Source organism: Mustela nivalis (assembly GCF_964662115.1).
Source record: "Mustela nivalis genome assembly, chromosome: 1".
NCBI lineage: Eukaryota > Metazoa > Chordata > Mammalia > Carnivora > Mustelidae > Mustela > Mustela nivalis.
The window spans coordinates 105388745-105410016 of record NC_139020.1 but is presented as its reverse complement, the minus strand read 5'-3'; the positions used below and the strand labels follow the sequence as shown (position 1 = coordinate 105410016).

Genomic DNA, 21272 nt, shown 5'->3' with positions numbered 1-21272 from the left:
GAGAGCACGAGAAGGGGAAGAGGGTCAGAGGGAGAAGCAGACCCCCGCTGACCAGGGAGCCCTACGTGGGATGTGGGACTCCATCCTGGGACTCTGGGATTGTGACCTGAGCCGAAGGCAGAGGCTTAACTGACCGAGCCACCCAGGTGCCCCAATTTGTATCAGTTTTTAGCCAATGAAATCAAGCATATCAGAGATCTCCAATATACCCTCCTCCAAACAAAACATATCTTGACATTCCCACAGCCCACCTCCTCACTTCAAGCTTGCATGTTCAATCCACTTCTCTGTCTCTATACCACTATCCTTACCCCATCACCCATTATAAGTCAGTGTTGTTTTAGTCCTCTTTGAATTTCTACTGCAGATGTTCAGTTAATCCTTCCTGGATGAATTATCAATAATACTCTCCCAAGGGCCTAAATATGCATAAAATTTATATTAATATTTACCTTGTATTGAGCACCTACTATGTGCCAGACACTAGCATAAAAGCTTTATACATCTCATGTGTTGATCCTTTCAACAATCTGGAAGTTGGGCCTTATTATGGTTATTTATAGATGAGAAAACTGAGACACAGAGATTAGGTGACTCTCCCAAGGTCGTATAGCTGGTAAGTGGCAGAACTGGGCCCAGACTCAAGAACTGGCTGATACCAGGGCCAGTCTTTTCCCTACTATACCACATTGCCTCCCATGAAGTAAATGTGAGGGTCATTAGCCATGATAGATTTACTCATATAGATGCAGTAATTTCAAGTTTCTCTTTCTTAGAATTTGATTTTCTTTGCACCAAATAGGTAACAGAAGTCATTTCTAAGTGGTCACATTATTGATGATTCATATTATGCTCTTTATCCTTTCCTGAACTTTTTTTTTTTTTTTTACCATGAGCTTATAATACTTTTATAAGGAATAAAATGCTATTTTAAATAAAATACTTCAAAAACCCAATCAATACGTGCTTTAATCTCGTGGAACTTAAAAAGGAGAATATGATCCATTGATCCTTCTCCTTGTCCCCTTTTTATCAGCAAACTGTCACTAGACTGGTAAGAAATAAACATCAAAGAACGAGGCGTCCCATGGAGTGAGGAGAGGATGATGACAATGTTAAAGGTTATGGGGGATTTTTGTTGGATGACCAATCACTGAAAGGTCACTGTCTGCAGAATACTGAACAAGGTAGTGTTGAGTCAGCTTTGAAGATATTCTGGTCTTGAAAGCAAATCAGCTCCCATCTACTATGGTGATGAAGAACAGAAAGAAGTTATCAGTACGTAGAAGGGAACCACATTTCCCTCATCTCTCATTTTCTCAAGCTTGAGAGAAAATAAATCCTGTAGATTCTTTGTAAAATGCGGCTTCTCATTATAGCAGTTAAAACATGACCTTCCAGAAAGGATGACATAGAGCAGAACAAATGATAGTGAGGGTGTTTGAGAGCATAGGTATTTAACCCATTCCTCTGTATTTGCTCTATGGAAATTAGATAGATGCTACATAAAAGCAAATTTCTCTGAACTATAAGTAGCTCACAAACATGAAATCACCAAATAAACAAATGAAACCAAGTGAGATGCAAGAGGAAAGAGGGAGTTATGGGCTTGACTGCTTTGAGGATCTTTCTGGCTTCAAATGACAAGTATGAATGAAGTGTTTCACACCGTCCCACCGTCATCCCCACAGGCTTATCTGTGCAGCACCCACAGGACCCAGATATCGATGGCATACTCGCAGAGGGTTTTACCTGTAAGGGGTCCAGTGAAGAACTAGACACAGTGTCCCTTTGGCCATTCTGGGGCCAAAGAAAGCACTATTACTGGATTCTGGGGCAAGCACATCCTGGGCAATATTTTTCTGAAAAACTTATAAAAGCCCAAGTTAGCTTAATTTTTCATATGATAACTACTAAAATTAGACCTCTTTGGGTGTTTATTTCTCCTATTTACTCAATCTTTATTTACTGTGAAATGCTAGAAACACCAGCAAATATTAGGGGAAAAACCCAAAGTATTTAATCTGCAATCCCTTTCCATATTCGGTTTTCACCTTCTCTTCCACTCTTTGCTAATATGTATGCACCTTTGCAGAAGTTGTAGCTGACACATAACCTTTTCTACTTTTCTCATGTATTGTGTGTTCCCCATGTATATAAAGATCTCATTGTAAGCTTTAGTAGTGGCTTACGGTACCCGTTGACCTTTTCCGTACTTGTGTTTCCGTCTTTTTGCTTGCTGGTCCAGATTTGATACCTTTTTCTTTCTTTATACAATTTCCTCAGGCTCAGCTCTTAGGTTAGAGTACCATTTCCTGGCTTTTGCTATACCTTCTAACTTGCCACCCAAAAGGGCTTCGCTAGTTTTTGCAGAGAGCAGTAATGAATGAGTGTGTCCCTTTCACTGTAACTTTGCCAGCAGTGAATACTGTCGATAGTCTTTTGGGTTCTAAGTTATTTAGGTGTAAATAATGTTTTATACGTTTGCACTACTTCATTCATGCACTCATTCATTCATTCATTTAGACTTATTTATTTGAGAGAGAGAATGCACACAGGGGCAGAGGCAGAGGAAGAGGAAGAGAAACGCAAGCAGCCTCCTCACCAAGCAGGGAGTCCAATGTGGGGCTCAAACTCCCAACACAGAGATCACAACCTGAGCTGAAACCAAGAGACAGACCCTCAACTGACTGCACGACTCAGGCACCCCAAGTTCACACCACTTTAATTGCCAGGGATATAGAATATTTTTCCACATTTGTTTAATGCTGACATCCACTTTGCATGGATTGTCACATTTCTGCTTTGTGCATTTATCTGTCAGGGGTCTCACAGTTCTCATAAATGTGAAGGAGTTTTTCTATTTCTTTGATACCTATGAAGAGAAAATTTTTTTTTTGACAGACAGAGATCACAAGTAGGCAGAGAGGCAGGCAGAGACAGAGAGAGTGGGAAGCAGGCTCCCCGCTGAGCAGAGAGCCCGATGTGGGGCTTGATCCCAGGATCGAGCACACAGGGATCATGACCTGAGCTGAAGGCAGAGGCTTTAACCCACTGAGCCACCCAAGCGCCCCTGAAGAGAATTTTTTATTTTTTTTTTTAAAGATTTTTATTTATTTATTTATTTGACAGAGAGAGATGACAAGTAGGCAGAGAGGCAGGTAGAGAGAGAGAGAGGAGGAAGCAGGCTCCCTGCTGAGCAGAGAGCCCGATGCGGGACTCGATCCCAGGACCCTGAGATCATGACCTGAGCCGAAGGCAGCGGCTTAACCCACTTAGCCACCCAGGCGCCCTAAAGAGAATTTTTTAAAACGACTTTGTATTTTATTATTTTTTGAACAAAATGTTTTCAGAGATGCCTGTCATTTCCTTTGTAATATCTTCTATCTTCTGAGAATGATCTACAGTTGATTTTTTAAAAATTTGAACCTATACATCCAACTGGAGTTTTTCTTGGTGTGTGGTGTGAGGACTGAGGCGCAGTAATTTTTTTCATGTTGTTACTGAATGATTCCAAACCAATCTGTTACATAATTCTTTCTTTTCATATCATTTTATAATGTTTGTATTATAATTTGCTACATTTTTAATATATATGTATTTTTAAAGTAAACTCTACACCCAACACGGGGCTCGAACTCACAGTCTCAAGAACGAGAGTCGCATGCTCTACCATGCCAGCCAGATGCCCCTACAATTTATTGTATTTTTAAGTAAATAATGCCTATTATATAGGATTTTTATGAAATGGGAAACACCAAAGGTTGATGAAATTATACTAGAGAATAAAATTTTCCTCTGCCCAAAGTAGCTCATGCCTGTGTTATTCAGTTGTGATTAGCAAAGTTTTAATTATCCACAGAAAAATAGAGGGGACCACACTGGTAATCCAGGAACAGAGCATTAAGTGACACTTCAACCACTTTTCCATAAATCTTTTCCCTGGAACTAATTATCAGAAGTAAAACTGACTGATGTGATTTAGTCCTTTTATCCCATCCCAATGTCCCTGACAATATCTAGCTGGGAGCCAGGGAATAGGAAAATGACAGGAAAACGAATGATAGCAATGAGGATGTGCAAAACTGGGGGCCCCAATAATGGAATTATCCCCGATAATGGATAACGATGTACCAATGGAACCTGCCTGTGTTCCCTCTAGGGTTCGTCCCAGACTTTCTGCTTTTATATCTGTCCATTGGTACTCCTCCCCAGCTTCTATCTTCTGATTCATCACTACGACTATTTTCTTAATTCTAATATCTACCGTGATCTCTAAGGCCAAGAAAAAGCCCCAGGCCCACCCACTTTTAAGGCCTACGTTCTTTGTTTGTATTCAGAGATGGCTATAATAATACTGGCTTTAGGCCTGGGAGCTATTTGGCAGTAAAATAATTCTATTACACATACTACCTCACTTAGACTTCACTACCAACCAACTAAATGGGAGATGAAGAGCGCATTAAGATTTCTGAAAAATCAAGCGAAGTTTCCCCGTAAGTATTGAATGCAGAGAACAGCTGTTCTGTGTGCTCTCCTTTGGTTGACTGTAATCCAGGATTAAAGATTAGCTCCCGGATCCCAGAGCTGACAAGGAAAAAACTACCTTAGTTTCTGGCTAGTGAATCTCTTTCTGGGCCCCGGCCACATCAGCCCACAGGAGGATAGCCTGTCACCTGCTGAAGAGTTAGGCAGCTGTAAGCTGCCCTGTAAGCTTAAGCTGACCAGGCCCGTTTCCTATTTACTCTTGAAATAAGCCTTTCTGTCAGTCACATAATCAATCAGAAGACAATTAAATACAAATTTACAGGACAATTAAAAAAAATTTTTTTTTATTTAAGTAGGCTCCATGCCTGTTATGGGGCTAGAACTCAATTCTAAGCCCAAGACCTGAGCTGAGATGGAGAAATTGGACTCATAACGGACTGAGCCACCCAGGCACCACCACCTCCCCCAAATTTTAAAGCTCCTTTTGATGGATACATAGGATGTGTCTGTTTCCCCTCTTTATGAGCCTGAACCTTGATGCTGCATTTGGATCCTGAGATCTCCAAATTACCACCAAAATAATTATCAGACTGAACAAGTTAAGACCCTAAAAGCTCAATGTAGTTTTATCACGTAAGCAGATATAAGTAGGTTTTGTGTCTAAGCAGAGAATAGGGAACTTTTAAAAAAATAATAAATTAAGGGTGGTCATCTCTGGGTTGTGGGATAACAAGTGATTTTTTATTTTCCTCTTTATGTTTATCTTTATTCCCATTTTAAAAAATAATAACACTGTTTAACTTTGAAATCCCCAACCTTTGTGTGACAAGGAACAACTTTTTAATTTCCTGAAACCTTAAGACCATAGAGGGGGAAAGAAGGGTGGAATGTGCAGGATGTATGAAAGACAGTGAGACAGATAGACAGACAGAACAACCTTACAGACTGACAAAGATGTTCTGCATGTACAGGAAAGGATGCTGTGACGGACAGGAAAGAACGCTGTGACTGATAAACCCTGGAAAGCACAACTGGGATCCACAGATTTACCAGCAAATCCCAATACACTTATGAGGAAAGTGTATAGAGGGAGAGGTTTAAGAGAGATATAGGTTTAAGGAAAATATTTCAGAAATCGGAAAAACAGAATACACAGAGAAGTGGTCAATAGTGACTGAGGTTGACTGGCTGTTGTGGAAAAGCAGTCAATCGTCTCAACTGAAAGATATGAATATATATATATATATATATTTAAATTTTTTAAAGATTTCTATTTATTTATTTGAGAGAGAGCATGAGCAGGGGGAGGGGCAGAGGGAGAGGGAGAAGAAGGCACCCTGATGTGGGGCTCGATCCCAGGACCCCTGGATGATGACCTAAGCCAAAGTCAGACATTCAACCGATGGAGCCACCCAGGCACCCCCAGATGAATATGTTTTTAAGAGAGAGTCACAGAGCCCAACATTCAGTTATAAAACAAATAAGACAGACTCTCATTTCTGGTCTACATTTCTGGTCCTTTCCAAAATTTCTTGATGAGAGAACTGTTAACAATGGAATCATTTATATAAGCCTACAATTATGTGTAAAAAAAGCCTCAAAAAGCCAGGAAACCTTTTAACCCAACCATTCCTCTTTTAAAAACTTATCTTCAGGAAATCAAAGATATAGTAAAAATGATCACAGACATAAAGATATGTGTGAAAATTAAGTAATAAACAGTTGTTCATTGCAGTATAGCTCATGATCACTAAAAAATAACAAATTGTCAAGGAATAGAGGATTGCTTAAAGAAATCTTGGCACATAAACATAATTTAGTATTATGTAGGTATTAAAAATGCTGAAGTATATTTCATGATATGGGGAATATTCAAAATATGAAATGAAAAGGCATAATGAAATAATTTGACTCTGTTTTTTTTTTTTTAAGCACACACAAACACACATAGTAAGACTAACATAGCATATACCAAAAACCTTAATAGTGGAGACTGAGGATCATAGATAAATATTTTTACTTTCGGGGGGACGCTTACTTGTATATTCCAATTTAACCATATATATTACTCTTGCTATCAGGAAGAAAAAAATTCTTTTAAAGAATAAAATGAAGTGATAAAGAACACTAGGGCCATGTGCTCTCTTTCCTTCAGAAGCATAATGCTTGAATTGGAATAGATGAATATGGATGTTCTACCGTGATGGGAGTTAATTTACTTTTTAAAAAGCTGTGGGGTCTAGACATAATAATGCTTCTCAAGATTGGTTGTATATTTGTTCTTTCCTCACAATGTGAGCTTTCTGTGTCTGGGCTGTAAGAAAATGATTCGTTTTTACTACAGTCTAAGCCAGGACACAATCTTTAGGCACGAAACCACATGGCATCTTTCTGGTTTTGAATTAATCCAGTGGCCATCCAGTGGCCATCATTGCATGAACTTTCAATAAAAAAATTTTCAAACATGCACTATGTGATTTATTTTTGTTATGTATCTATACAACCTTATTAAAATACCAAACATATATGAAAACATGGATGAAAATAGAAACTTAAAATGAGGGGCACCTGGGTGGCTCAGTGGGTTAAGCCGCTGCCTTCGGCTCAGGTCATGATCTCAGGGTCCTGGGATCGAGTCCCGCATCGGGCTCTCTGCTCAGCAGGGAGCCTGCTTCCCTCTCTCTCTCTCTCTCTCTGCCTGCCTCTCAATGTACTTGTAATTTCTCTCTGTCAAATAAATAAATAAAATCTTAAAAAAAAAAAAGAAAAAGAAACTTAAAATGATGATAGAAGGAAAAGGAGCTCTAGCATTTTCTTCCTCCTAACACTGTGGATTGATACACCTAGACTTGATACCCCTAGACTGGACAACTACAGAAGATGGGCTTTGGCCAGAAAAGACCAACCAAATGTGAATCTGTTGCAGTCAGAAGGTTTTTAGGAGATCGGTATAGGGTATTCATCTGGCACTAAGGTTTTTTTTTGTTTTGTTTTTTGTTTTTTAAGATTTTATTTATTTATTTGACAGAGAGAGACCAAGCAGGCAGAGAGGCAGGCAGAAAGAGAGAGAGGAGGAAGCAGGCTCCCTGCCAAGCAGAGAGCCTGATGCAGGACTCAATCCTAGGACCCTGAGATCATGACCTGAGCCAAAGGCAGAGGCTTAACCCACTAAGCCACCCAGGCACCCTGGCACTAGGGTTTTAATCGAGGTTATCCAGGGAATGGTGGTGGTGTGTTTACACTGCAGCTTACCTTGCTGCTGCAATTTGTAATCAGTGGAATATGCCTTGCCAATGATATTCCATACAGGCCTTAAGCATCCAAACAGTCCTTCCAGAAACCCGCCACTGCCGCTGCCGGATCTGCTGAACTGGATCTTGATGTCTTCAGTTCCACTTGTGCTCTCTCCATCCACGGTGTTGCTGGTCCCCTGAGACATGGCCATCTCTGATTCATCGTGTTCCCTCAGCTGAAGAACGCTATTCTCAAAGTGGTCCCTGGAATCCTCACTTACACTTGTCAACACTGTTGTGGTGATGGGGCTGTTCATGCTCTCGGATAGCTCTGTTTGTGCCACCCCCTTTTCCTGCTGGTCCTTAAGGAGTGTGGGGGAAGGGTGGTTCCCCACAGGCATGAGTTCATCCTGGAGTCTGCTGAAGGTCCTGCTTTCACTCGAGGGCAAGTGTGGGGAAGAGGAGCAGCTCAGGGGCTCCTGCATGTTGGCCATGGTGCCATGAGTGTGCCCAGGATCCTGAGATGACACTCAGAGGATTAGTGGCACGGAATTCGGATGTAAGAGAGGGCTCCAAAACCTGGGGAAAAGAGGAGGAGGACATGAGATCACCCTTCTCTGAGTCATCCACACTACCACACTTTTGCTTATAATAATAAAAACATTGAAATGATGGGGATTGGTTAAACACCGGTATACATCCAAATGGTGGGATACTGTGCAGTAATTACAAATCACGTTGTAGAAGAGTCCTCACAAACCTGAGAAAGCGTTCATGACATGTTAATATAAAAAATAGGTTAGAGCCATATATCCAACATAATCCCTTACAATTTTTTAGTTTTTATTTAAATTCCAGTAAACATACGGTATAATATTAGTTTCAAATGTACAATAGAGTGATTCAACACCTCAATACGTTACCTGGTGCTCATCACAACACGTGTACTCCTTAATCCCCACCACCTGTTCCACCCATCCCCGGCTTTTAAATGGAAAGGACATACAAATACATATATAAGAAAAAAGACTAGAAGAATATATCCCAAGAATTAACTATTGTTAATTATTAACTATTGTTAATTCGAGGTGGTTAGATCTGGGAGGGATTTATGTGGTGTTTTTCAAAATATTCCAAGCATTCTGCATTAATATGTCACTATGGAAGGAATGTTTTTGTCCCCTTGCTCCAAAATTCATATGCTGAAGCTCAATTCCTTTGGGAAGTGGTTAGGTCATTAATCCTCACAGGGTTAATGCCCCTTTCTCAAAGAGATTCTGGAGAGCCCCCTTGCCTCTTCTGCCCTGTGAGGACACAGTGAGAAGACCGCTGTCTATGAACGAGGGAGCAGGCCCTAACCAGACGTATCAAATATTCCAGTGCCTTGATCCCGGACTTCCAGCCTCCACAACTGTGAGAAATACCTATTTGTTGTTTGAGCCATCTTGTCTCTGGTATTTTTGCTATAGCAGCCTAAACAGACTGGTAAATATTATATATTAGGTTCCTAATCAGAAAAAAAAAATTGTTTCCCTTTCCAAAATTAAATGTCTTGATAAACATTGTTTTATTAGGAACAACATGCTGCTCGAATTTTTTCTGTTTTCTTTAGTGTTTTTTTCTACTGGGGCATTGTTGTGCTTTCTAGGGTATTCATTAAGTCATGGAGGTAAATGTCTCACATAAGTGACAACACAAATCCCTGAGATGTAAAATCTGTTTTTACTATAATGTGTCAAATCTGGAGCAACAAACTAAGTCCCAGTGCTTTAAACTTATTCTTTGCTTTTGATCTGTCCATTAGTACCAATTTCTCGGGGCTACCCAATCCCTGAAAATAAAGACATGGAATTGTCTAGATTGGTCAGCTCATGCAAATTCAATCTTAAATTTAATTCATTGTCTCTTATCAGAAATTTACTTTCTTTATAAATCCTTATATAATAATTACTCCTTCCTTCACTCTGTACTAAACATCTAGGATATGTTTAACAGGAGCCAGGGTATAAAGATAATCTCACTTTACAGAGGGGGCAAGAAACAGACCAACAGTGATTGACAGCACAGCGCTTATCATGAATCAACCAAGCGCTCCGGGAGCACAGAAGAGGGAGACACTTGGAGGGCTAGCTGCCCAAAGGTGCTAACTCTTGATCAGTGTTAGAAGTGTAGAATCTCACTGAGTTGGCAAGAAAGGGGTGAGAGAAGAAGGGGTGAGTGAGAGAAGAAGGAGAGGGTCCAACAGGGGTGGAGAAAGTATGAACAAGGGCAAGGATGCCTGAAAGAATATATGACAGTGGGGCGCCTGGGTGGCTCAGTGGGTTAAGCTGCTGCCTTCGGCTCAGGTCATGATCTCGGGGTCCTGAGATCGAGTCCCGCATCGGGCTCTCTGCTCGGCAGGGAGCCTGCTTCCCTCTCTCTCTCTCTCTGCCTGCCTCTCCATCTACTTGTGATTTCTGTCAAATAAATAAATAAAATCTTTAAAAAAAAACAGAATATATGACAGATTGAAGTGGCTGGAGTGTAGGCTGTATGGACATATACAAAGAGAAAGAAAAGAATGGAGAGAAAGTCAGGGATGAGGGGCTCCTGGGTGGCTCAGATGGTTAAACCTCCACCTTCGGCTCAGGTCATGATCTCCATGTCTCGGGATGGAGCCCCACGTCAGGCTCAGCATGGAGTCTGCTTCTCTTTCTCTCCATTTGCTTCTCCTTTGGTTTTGTTCTCTCTCACACTCTCTCTCAAATGACTAAAATCCTTTTTAAAAATTCTACAAAAAAAAAAAAAAGGACCATTTTGAAAGGAGCTTTGTATGCTAGGCTAAGAGTCTTAAATTTTAGTTGATGGGGGTCATAGTATCCCATATTGGGGGTTACAGAGAAAAAGAAACTACCCCCTTTTTTATAAATTTCTCATCTGGATTACTGAGATCCAAATTTTAAGCATTTTTTTCATTGCGATACCCTATGAATAGCTTGTGTGAATGAACCAATGAAAATACCCTTTCCGGGGCACCTGGGTGGCTCAGTAGGTTAAAGCCTCTGCCTTCGGCTCAGGTCATGATCCCAGGGTTCTGGGATGGAGCCCCACATCGGGCTCTCTGCTCAGCAGGGAGCCCGCTTCCCTTCCTCTCTCTCTGCCTGCCTCTCTGCCTACTTCTGATCTCTGTCTGTCAAATAAATAAATAAAATCTTTAAAAAAAAAAGAAAGAAAGAAAATACCCTTTCCTTTGAAGTCTCATTCATTCATGTAAACATATACTAAGCTCCTATTATAAGCTATACGATGTGTTAGGAATTAATGAATGGTACATAGGCTTCTGCTCTATAGGAACTTACAATCTAGAGGGAAAGACCAATGGACAATAAGAGCCATGTGGTTAGATTTATGGTACACAGACATGAACAAGGTGCTACAGGAGCTCAGAAAAACAAACATAAAATACGTCCAGAGAAGTCATAGAGGAAGTGTTGCTTGGGTTGGAGGGTAAATGAGATAAAAGTGGGACTAGACATTGAAGAAAGTATTGGGAAGTGGTGGGCCCAGATGAGAAACTAAAGCTTTTGGATTTTATCCTCAAGACAACAGACAGCCATTAAGAAATTTGAATTGAAGGAGTGATTTGGTCCAATTTTTAATTAATTAATTTATTTTATTGTAAAGATTTTATTTGAGGAAGAGCACACATGTGCATGCACATGGCGGGAGGGGTAAAGGAACAGACTCCCCGCTGAGCAGGAAGCCTCATGCAATGCCGGGATGATCCCAGGACCCCTGATCATGACCTGAGCCAAAGGCAGACACTTAACCGACTGGCCACTTGGGCACCCCTCAAATTTCTAATTTGAAATTACATTTATAGAAGTAGAGGTTGGATTGAAGGGGAAACACCGAAAGTCAATGTGTCCCTTAGGAGGAAGACTTCAAGTGGGAATGATGAGGGCCCGAACCAAGGCCGAAGCGGTGGTAATGAGCAGGAGGGGATAGATCGAAGAGGCAGAATAAGCAAGATCTAATGATTGATTAGACTTGGGTATGGGTAAGGACAAGGGAAAAGAGAGGAAGACTTTCGGATAACTTACCTGGGATAATGGATAGATGGGCAATATCATCAACTGAGATATGAAATATCACAAGAAAGAAAGGTTTGGAAAGAAGGTAATTAGCTCAGTTATAGACAGGGAGGGCTTGAGTCTTACTGAATGTGTTATGCACTGTACCCGGCTATTATTTATGTTATCTGATTTTTTTTTTTTTTTAAGATTCTGTATGTTTACTTGACAGAGATCACAAGTAGGCAGAGAGGCAGGAGGAGAGAGAGGGGAAGCAGGCTCCCCGCTGAGCAGAGAGCCCAATGCGGGGCTTGATCCCAGGACCCCGGGACCAGGACTCGAGCCGAAAGCAGAAGCCCCAACCCACTGAGCCACCCAGGCGCCCAATGTTATCTGATTTTAAAAAGACACTTTGTAGAGAGGGATTTGAAGAGATAAGGATGGGGGGGGGGTCCTTTAGCTTAGGGCAGAAGTATCAAAATAATACAAGGGTGAACCCAAGTTAAATTAAAAATATACTAATTAAAGGGGCGCCTGGGTGGCTCAGTGGGTTAAGCCGCTGCCTTTGGCTCAGGTCATGATCTCAGGGTCCTGGGATCAAGTCCCTCATTGGGCTCTCTGCTCAGGGGGAGCCTGCTTCCCTTCCTCTCTCTCTGCCTGCCTCTCTGCCTACTTGTGATCTCTCTCTCTCTCTCTCTCTCTCTATCAAATAAATAAATAAATCTTTAAAAAATATATATACTAATTAAATATATGCTAGGAGCTGCGCTTTGCACTAAGCTAAGTTCTGTGGATACAAAGTATTACTGTTACCGTTACTACTTCTAATGATAAATGAGACTAAGTGTCTTAAAATTTACAGAGCCCAGTATGCATAATCAGCAATATAGTGGTAAAACAGCTCTGCAGGGGGGAAAAAAGGTGGGGGGAACACAACAAAACAAAACCGGGACACTCTGATTTGTAGTGTTTACTGATTTCTCTGGTATAAATACTCCCACCATGGCAGATTTCAAGCTAATAATAGTTGAGTAACCTACCTGCAAAGTTACCACTGGCTCTTACAAATTGGTATGTAAGTCAGCACCAGCACTGTAATCCTTGTAATAGTGTCATTCTCATTTTACAAAGAAATAAAAACCTTTTTAAGGTCATCAACTGGGTAAGTGGTAGAGCAGAAATACAAACAGAACTCAAAATTCAGATCCCCAAATTCCATTGTGGTTTTTTGTAACACCAAAGCACCTCTTACAACAATTTTTGCTTCCTCAGGGTGCTTCACGGGTTAAAAAAGTGCTGTGGGCTATGATCTTGACCTAAACATTTGATCCCTGTGCAAGAAGTCAGGGCATGGAATCATGATTCCTAGTCTTCACAGAAACTAAGGCCTCCAGAGAGGTGTTCTGTTACCCAGAGTTGTGCAGAGGGCAGACGGTAATGCGGACTGGAGTGGCTCACTCAGGCTGAATGAAAGAGGTAGGACTTGAGATGAACCTTTGAGAGGAAGATGATTTGAGACCCACCAAAGGAAGGAAGTCAGGGAGGCTGAGAGCATTAGCAGACGCAAGCAGAAACCACCAGGGCATGTGTGAGAAGGCTGGTAACTCAGAAATAGTAAAGCAGCCAGCTACTGTCAGGAGCAGTAACAGCAATGCCTTACCTGCTTATAGGGGCTCTGAAACCCTATGAAATAGCGCAGATGGTTTTTCCCTTTTATGCAAATCAGAAAGACAAAGTTGGGTGGGATGAGGTTAGGTTAGGGGGGACTTGAATTCTCGGGCATGCAATAATATAGGGGCTAGGAAGTTGCCTGGGAATAGAAGGCCGGAGGCAGGCACAATTGAAAAGAAAATACTAGCCGGAGCCCTCTGCTACGGCAATAGCTACTTGCTGAATTGACCGGTATTTCCCTCACCCTGTCCTCCCCACCCCATTCCTTTCGCGCTGATCTCTCTGACAGTGCTGATCCCTTCATTTGCTTTCTGGCTGATCTCCTGCCACAACCTTGAGCTCTCCTGCCTTTGGCCTTTCCTATGTTGCTCTGCCTGAGGTCTTTTAAGACTGCTGACTTGATACTATCTGACCTAGCCCCTGCCTCAGCAGTTCCTTCCAATCTGCCTTTGCTGTCGGGACTCGTGGCTACTCTGTACAGCACAGGGTGTACATTATGCTTTTGGCTCACAGCAAACTTGAGGATAATGCAAATACCCAAAAGTGTATGTGAATTTCAGCCAAACACCTATTTGTGCAATTTGTTCTTTGAATCAAACTCTAGGACTTTATGTTAATTCCTGATAAATTTCCATTCTGTCCATTTTTATCCTGAGTTTCTCCCTAATGACACCATACTGGAATGAGCTCATACCAAAAAGTTAGGAAAAGATGAGTTTGTTTTGTAATCTCTTTCTCTTTCTAGGAGGTTAAGGATGCACGTGAAGTAGAGTTGTGCCCACGGGTACAGGTAATGAGTTAAAGGAAGACGATTTCAGCACACTCATCACACTCGGTTTGATATTTATCCAGGAATATCATCCAACCCACTTGCTTTACCTCTGCGGTCACATTCATGGGTCCAAATTCAAATTCATAGGTTATTGCTGACTTGCTCGATACAACCGCTCATCAGCGGCAGAGTAGGATGAGTCCTCTCCTCACGCTATACTCTTTCCCTGGTCCGGTTGTTTGTTGACACAGACAAAGAGAAACAAATAGCTATGGTATCATGACTACTGATGAAAAAACAGTAGTAATTCACAGGGTTATTCTCGATGCCCTAGAGCCACTCCCAAGGAAACACAAGTACCCACCTAGAGGAGTGACTGCCCCAGTCAACAGAACAGTGGAAGGCCATCCAGCTACTGCAACCCAGCAGTGCTCTGGAAGGGGACAGGGGCGAGAGACACCTCAAAGTGTGTATAAAGTTGTGTGTAGTCCAAGAGGCTTCCCTCTGTTCACTAAGAATAGCAGATCCAATCTCCACCAACATAGGCGGAGATGGAGGCACAAGAACAAAAGGGGAAAAAAATCATCACCATGACTCTCTTAAAATATGATCAGAGCTGACTACATTTAAGAAGAGTGTAGGAGGAGAAAAATATCTAAATTTTACCTGTGTGTATGCGTACGCCCACGCACTGCCACCGCACAGCGAAGAAGCTGGTACGTGGAAACAAGGAACACAGGGAGCCCCTCCAGCTCTGCTCTGTCTTTTGCCCTCTCCATTCCTCTCTCCCTGCCCAGATTTGGCTCCGGCACCCTCATGGCAACTGACTGCTTGGATCTTTTGATTCATGAGAAGTCAAAGCTAGTATTTACTAGAAGGGAACTGGAAAAAAAAAAAAAAAAAAAGGCAAAAATTTTAAACCTCGAGAGCCAAATGGAAAAAGCTAAGCGAGAGCAGGACGGGACAAGGGTGTGGTTGGAATGTCACCTTTATCAGCAAGGAGCTCTCTGGGCAGGGCTGCGGGGGACATTGTGTTGCTATCTTTCTGGGCTCCTGAATCTACCTGGAGCTCAAGGCAAGGCCTCTGTACCTGCCCTCCAGCCACACTTCCCTTGCCCTTTGAATTTCTCAGTCTCAGGAGGAGGAAGTGGTTTGTGCAAAATTAGTAAGCAAGGGTTGGAGATGGCGGCAGCTGTGCATTTGCCAGGGCACTGCCAATTTCTGGAAATTACCTTGGCTCTGTGCCTAAATGGATTCAGCACTGAGAAAAGGGGATGGGAGAGGCGATGTGGCCAAACAGCCCTTGAATTCTTGTGCTTTTATACACATCTTCCCAGGTTGCTAATAAAGGGTAATTTTATAATAGATCTGATTTTGAGGTTTCTATCATAAATATGTGTAAATCAAAGCTTCTGGAAATTTCTGCCCCATAGAGAAAGTTTTCAATGTGACTAACATTGGATAAAATTATAAATTAAGAATTATTGCTGAGATTTCTTGAGTGGTGCTAAGCTCTTCCCAAGCTGTCTTCTCTTCACTTGGCATTTTCTTGCTTTACAATGAACACAACTCTGCCATCTCTAAAATTCATATAACAGTATCTAGAGCATAAGAGAGATTTCTGTTATTAGGGCATCAGCCCATTTAAAAAGTGGGATTAAGCTACTTGTTCATAGTAATAACATATATTGATCTTCCCAGGATAGAGGTCTGTCCCTGAGAGGTCTGTCTGGATTTGAACTTAAAAAAAAAAAAAAAAAAGACAGCTTTTTCTAATAGAATTAAAAAAACCCTATGTATGTGATCTAACACCAGATCAAAAGAGTGGCCTACACATTCCTCCAAAGCGGCTCCAGCCACATCGCATCCAGCAAGCAGTCCCACCAGGGACCAGCACTACTCCAAAGTGACTCCTGCCTTGGGGAGAGGGGATGACAACCGCACGCATCTGGTCCACCACACACATCCAGTCCACTGCAGCCGGGACAGGCAAATCTTCAAAGTGGCAGTGCAGAGACAGTGCCCTGATCTGACTACTGGTCTTGCCCACCCACAGAAACCTCTCGAAGACAGCATATGGAGGAGAGAGCCCTGCAGTTCAGGGTCACTACCACCCTGGGTATTTGGTTTGTCTGCAGGGCCCACCCACCAATGAAAGCTTCTCAAGGGGACAATACAGGGAGGGTGTCCTGCAGTCCAGCGTGACCTGCCCAAAGGGGTTGAGAGGGCAGGTACCTGGTCTGACTGCAGACACTGCCCAACCACAAGCTCACAGCAGCCTCAGACAGACCCTTAACAGCACGGGGACCAAACCTTGCCCACAAGATGCAAAGTGAGCCATTGCTGCTGACAAGACTGAAGACCAACGAGGCTTAGCCACAACACTGGGGAGCCAGAGGCCTGAATTCATGATCCTGAGGTCAAGACCTGAGCTGAGATTGAGTTGAATGCTTAACCAACTGGGCTACCCAGGCGCCCCTTTATGTAGGTTTTCTTCTTCTTCTTCTTCTTCTTTTTTTAAAGATTTTATTTATTTATTTGACAGAGAAAGATCACAAGTAGGCAGAGAGGCAGGCAGAGAGAGAGGGAAGGAAGCAGGCCCCCCGCTGAGCAGAGAGCCCAATGCGGGACTTGATCCCAGGACCCTGAGATCATGACCTGAGCTGAAGGCAGCGGCTTAACCCACTGAGCCACCCAGGTGCCCCGGTTTTATTCTTCTTTTAAGAAGATTTTATTTTCAGGGCACCTGAGTGGCTCAGTGGGTTAAGCCTCTGCCTTTGGCTCAGGTCATGATCTCAGGGTCCTGGATCGAGTCTTACATTGGGCTCTCTGCTCAGCAGGGAGCCTGCTTCCTCCTCTCTCTCTCTGCTTGCCTCTCTGCCTACTTGTGATCTCTCTTTGCCAAATAAATAAATAAAATCTTAAAAATAAAAAAAGAAGATTTTATTTTCTTATGAGCAAGAGCAAGAGCACACAAGTGGGGGAGGGGAGGCACAGATGCCCTGTCTTTCGGGGCTTGATCCCAGGACCCCAAGACTATGACCAGAGCCCAACTGACTGAGCCACCCAGGCACCTCTATGTAGGTTTTTAAATGAATAAAGATGCTTTATTTTCAGAGTTGTAGACTATCAACTTAACATGAAATAAAAATCTGTAAAGCTCCCAATACCTTAAATGCTAAATGCTATATACCTCAAATACTAAACATATTTCTTTTTTTTTTTTTAAAGATTTTATTTATTTATTTGAGAGAGAGCAAGCAAAAGAGAAAGCATGAAAGGGGAAGTCAGAAGGAGGAGCAGACTCCCCATGGAGCTGGTAGCCCGATGTGGGACTTGATCCCAGGACTCCAGGATCGTGACCTTAGCTGGAGGCAGTTGCTTAACCAACTGAACCACCCAGGTGCCCTAAAAATATTTCTTGACCAGAATGTTTTCTCTGTAACTCCATAAATACTTAATGAATAATATGTACTATCATAAGTACGAATATTCTAGAACAGAATCAACAATTTCTTTTTTTAAAAAAAGATTTTATGTATGTATTTGACAGAGAGAGAACACAAGTAGGCAGAGAGGCAGGCAGAGAGAGTAGGGGAAGCAGGCTCCCCGCTGAGCAGAGAGCCCAATGCGGGGCTCGATCCCAGGACCCTGAGATCACGACCTGAGCCGAAGGCAGAGCCACTGAGCCATGCAGGTGCCCCAGAATCAACAATTTCTGACCTAAATCTAACTTGCCATATGAAGCAAGTCAATAACTAAATAAATGCACTTAAAATGTCTTAAATAGTAAGACACAGACATATATGCCTTTAAGTATACAATATTAGGGGTACCCCTTATGATTTCTGTCTTTCAAATAAATAAATAAAATCTTTAAAAAAATAAATATACAAATATTAATATAAAAATAATACATAAGCATTCCAAGAACATAAAATAGCTTTAAAAGGTCAATGGTGGTTATCACTCTTCTAAATTTTCTGTATTTCCCCAAATATAGAAAATTTTCTATGTTTCCCCAAATTTCTTCTTTTAAATTTTCTGTATTTCCCCAAATTTCTTCTTTTTTAAAGATTTATTTTTGGGAAAGAGAGAGAGAGAGAGAATGAGCTTGAGGTTTGTTGGGGGGCAGAGGGAGAGGAGGAAGGAGAGAAGCAGATTATGTACTGAGCATGGAGCCCCCATGAGATCATGACTTTGAGCAGAAAAGGGTCAGACCCTTAACTGACTGTGCCACCCAGATGCCCCTCCCCAGATTTCTGTTATTAGCATATCCAAATATCTGTTGCTTTAAACACAAGACTAATGAGCCCACTTTACTACTTTTGCATATGGGAAAAATCATATAAAATGGTAAGGACATTGTTGGGAAGCCCAACAGTGTGTGCTGAGGCTTGCAAACAGGCTTAATTATAAACTGAAAACAAATAAAAGAATAAAAAACAGATGACAATGAGGAAACAAAAGTTGATGGCTCCTATTTTGTTTTCACCTTTTCTACTATCAAGAATCATATTCAAGCTAGACAAGTTAGAGTAATCATGACGACAAGAACGGAAACTCAAGGCAGATGAAGAGACAAAGGTATGCTGGGGTGTTGAGATTATTTCCAAATTCTAAATTCCATATGAATAACATGTTAAGGCACTAAAATTCTTACATTTAGGATCACACAAACAACCTTTGGTAAAGAATTATCGTTAGGAACTGTGAGCTATTCATGGAAAAGGAGAAGATAGAAAAATATCCTAAATTTAAAAAAAAGGGAAAGGGAGGATTATAAAATATGTAGAATTAGGAACTTGAATTAGTTCCTGATAAAAGCATAACACACCCAGGACACGCTGATTCCTCAATGACTGTTAGCCAATTAAATCCTTAACTAGAAAAACGAAGATAAAAATATGTCAGTCTACTCAATATGCATGTGAAATTGAGGGGCAGGAGAGAAAGGGCAAATGGAAGACACATTTTTCTTAAGGAAAGTAGGAAAATGAGAAAAACAGCAAGAGCAGGGAGATCAATCCACTTAGAACTTGAGACACACTGAGCTTTTAACATTCATTCGAAATTATAAATGAAGACAGAATCAATAAACAGAGAGATACAGGGTCAAAAGGGCAAAAAAAAAGATGGAAAAGAGGAGAGGAAAATCCCAAATGTATGCAACTTCTTTTTCATATTTAATTTCCTTTGTCTCTAATTTAATTACAGCAGCTATTTTACATTCCAGGTTTTACCTAAATTGGGAAAAACAAGGAAGGCTGGAGGTAGCTAGCTTAAATGTTTGGGAGAGTATTAATGCTATATCATTCTGGCACTTGGGAGAAAAAAAACTAATTTCCATGCTTCTAAGACTATAATGTTAAATTAGAAGCTAATTTTATTGGTTCAAGAAAGTAACTCCAGGAAAAGACTGCTTATGCTTTCAACGAAAGGGCAATGAGAACATAGAAGAACCACAGCAGAATCGTGGTCCCAAGGGAGATCATGGAATGTTCTTCCCCAGAGATCTGCATGTTTCTACACTGTGCTGTGCACACACAAAGGCGATCTGCCCTTCAGGGAACTGCCTAACCCCACGCCTGCATTTTGCATCTTCCAGGAATCGTTTCTGCCTTCACAGCTTGCCTTCACTCTCCTCAGGAAGACCTGATCTCCAGGGCAAAGTCTAAAAAGTTTGCTAGAGCTCTAGGCCTAGAGAACTCTGTACAATGGCAACTTCCCACAAATTTAGAAGAGTCATAAAAAATAAAAATGAGTGATCTCCGGGTTCAAACTCTCTGGGTCCTAATACTGATTCGGTCCATGGGAAAACACCTTCCTGATCTTTGCGTGTCTCAGTTTCCATGATCAGAAACTGAGATAATATAGGGAGACTGCCCTCACAGGGTGGTGATGAGGACAAGTGGGAAAACTCCTGTAAAGTGTGTGACATATCCTGAAACAGAGTAAGCACTCAATAAAAGTTGGCTATTATGTTTTAAATTAATAAACATTTTATTTTTAAGGAAGAGAGTATATGCTTTATTAATAATACCTACATAATTAAAGGAGTAAGATCAAATGAAAACATAATACTTTATTTTAAAATTTAGCTTAATTTTAACAGTTAAAAAAGGCAAGGAGGATTTTATTCAAAACTATTGCAATAGGGTAGACAGACTGAACTCAAGTCCCGTAAAACAGAAAAAAAGCAGGAGGATTTGTAAATGCTGGGGTAAGGAATGGGAAACTACTGTGTCCGGTAGTTTCAGGTATGGGGGGGGGGGACAGTGATTTGACAACTCTGTGTATTATGCTGTGCCCACAAGAGTAGTCACCATCTGCTGCCCTGCAGCACTATTACAGTACTGGTGACTCTGTTCCCTATGCTGTGCCTTTCATCCCCGTGATTTATTCATTCCGTAACTGAGAGTCTGTATCTCCCACTCCGCTTCACACAACTTGTCCATCCCTCCCCACCCCATTTCTGGCAACCATCAGTTTGTTCTCTGTATTTATAAGTTTGTTTCTGCTTTTTTATTTGTTCATTTGTTTTGTTTTTTAGATTCCATATGTAATTGATATCATATAGTATTTGTCTTTCTCTGTCTGACTTATTTCACTTAACCTAATACCTTCTAGGTCCATCCACATTGCTACAAATGGCAAGATCTCATCCTTTTTTTTTTTTTTAAAGATTTTATTTATTTATTTGACAGAGAGAAATTACAAGTACACTGAGAGGCAGGCAGAGAGAGAGAGAGAGAGAAGGAAGCAGGCTCCCCGCTGAGCAGAGAGCCCGATGCAGGACTCGATCCCAGGACCCTGAGATCATGACCTGAGCCGAAGGCAGCGGCTTAACCCACTGAGCCACCCAGGCGCCCCTCATCCTTTTTTTTTTTTTATGGCTGAGCAATATTACAGTGTGTGAGTGTGTGTGTGTGTGTGTGTACATGCATATAAATAAATACATATTTATACATACACACATACCACATCTTCTTTATCCATTCATTGAGTCGATGGACGCTTAGGTTGCTTCCATATCTTGGCTATTGTAAATAATTA

General features: G+C 41.5%; 1 protein-coding gene across 5 annotated transcripts in view; it reads right to left on the bottom strand.

The window, feature by feature from the left end:
• Window positions 1-21272, bottom strand: part of MAP3K13 (mitogen-activated protein kinase kinase kinase 13) — a 132355-nt gene that overhangs the window by 32511 nt on the left and 78572 nt on the right. For 3 of the 5 annotated variants that reach the window (XM_082693483.1, XM_082693486.1, XM_082693484.1), the window contains one exon: window positions 7741-8300. In XM_082693483.1, coding sequence (XP_082549609.1) covers window positions 7741-8215 — 475 coding nt within the window. In that variant the 5' untranslated portion in view covers window positions 8216-8300. Of the gene's footprint in view, window positions 1-7740; window positions 8301-14323; window positions 14650-14882; window positions 15099-21272 lie in introns of those variants that run through there. The other 2 variants (XM_082693487.1, XM_082693485.1) reach the window with 2 other exon arrangements.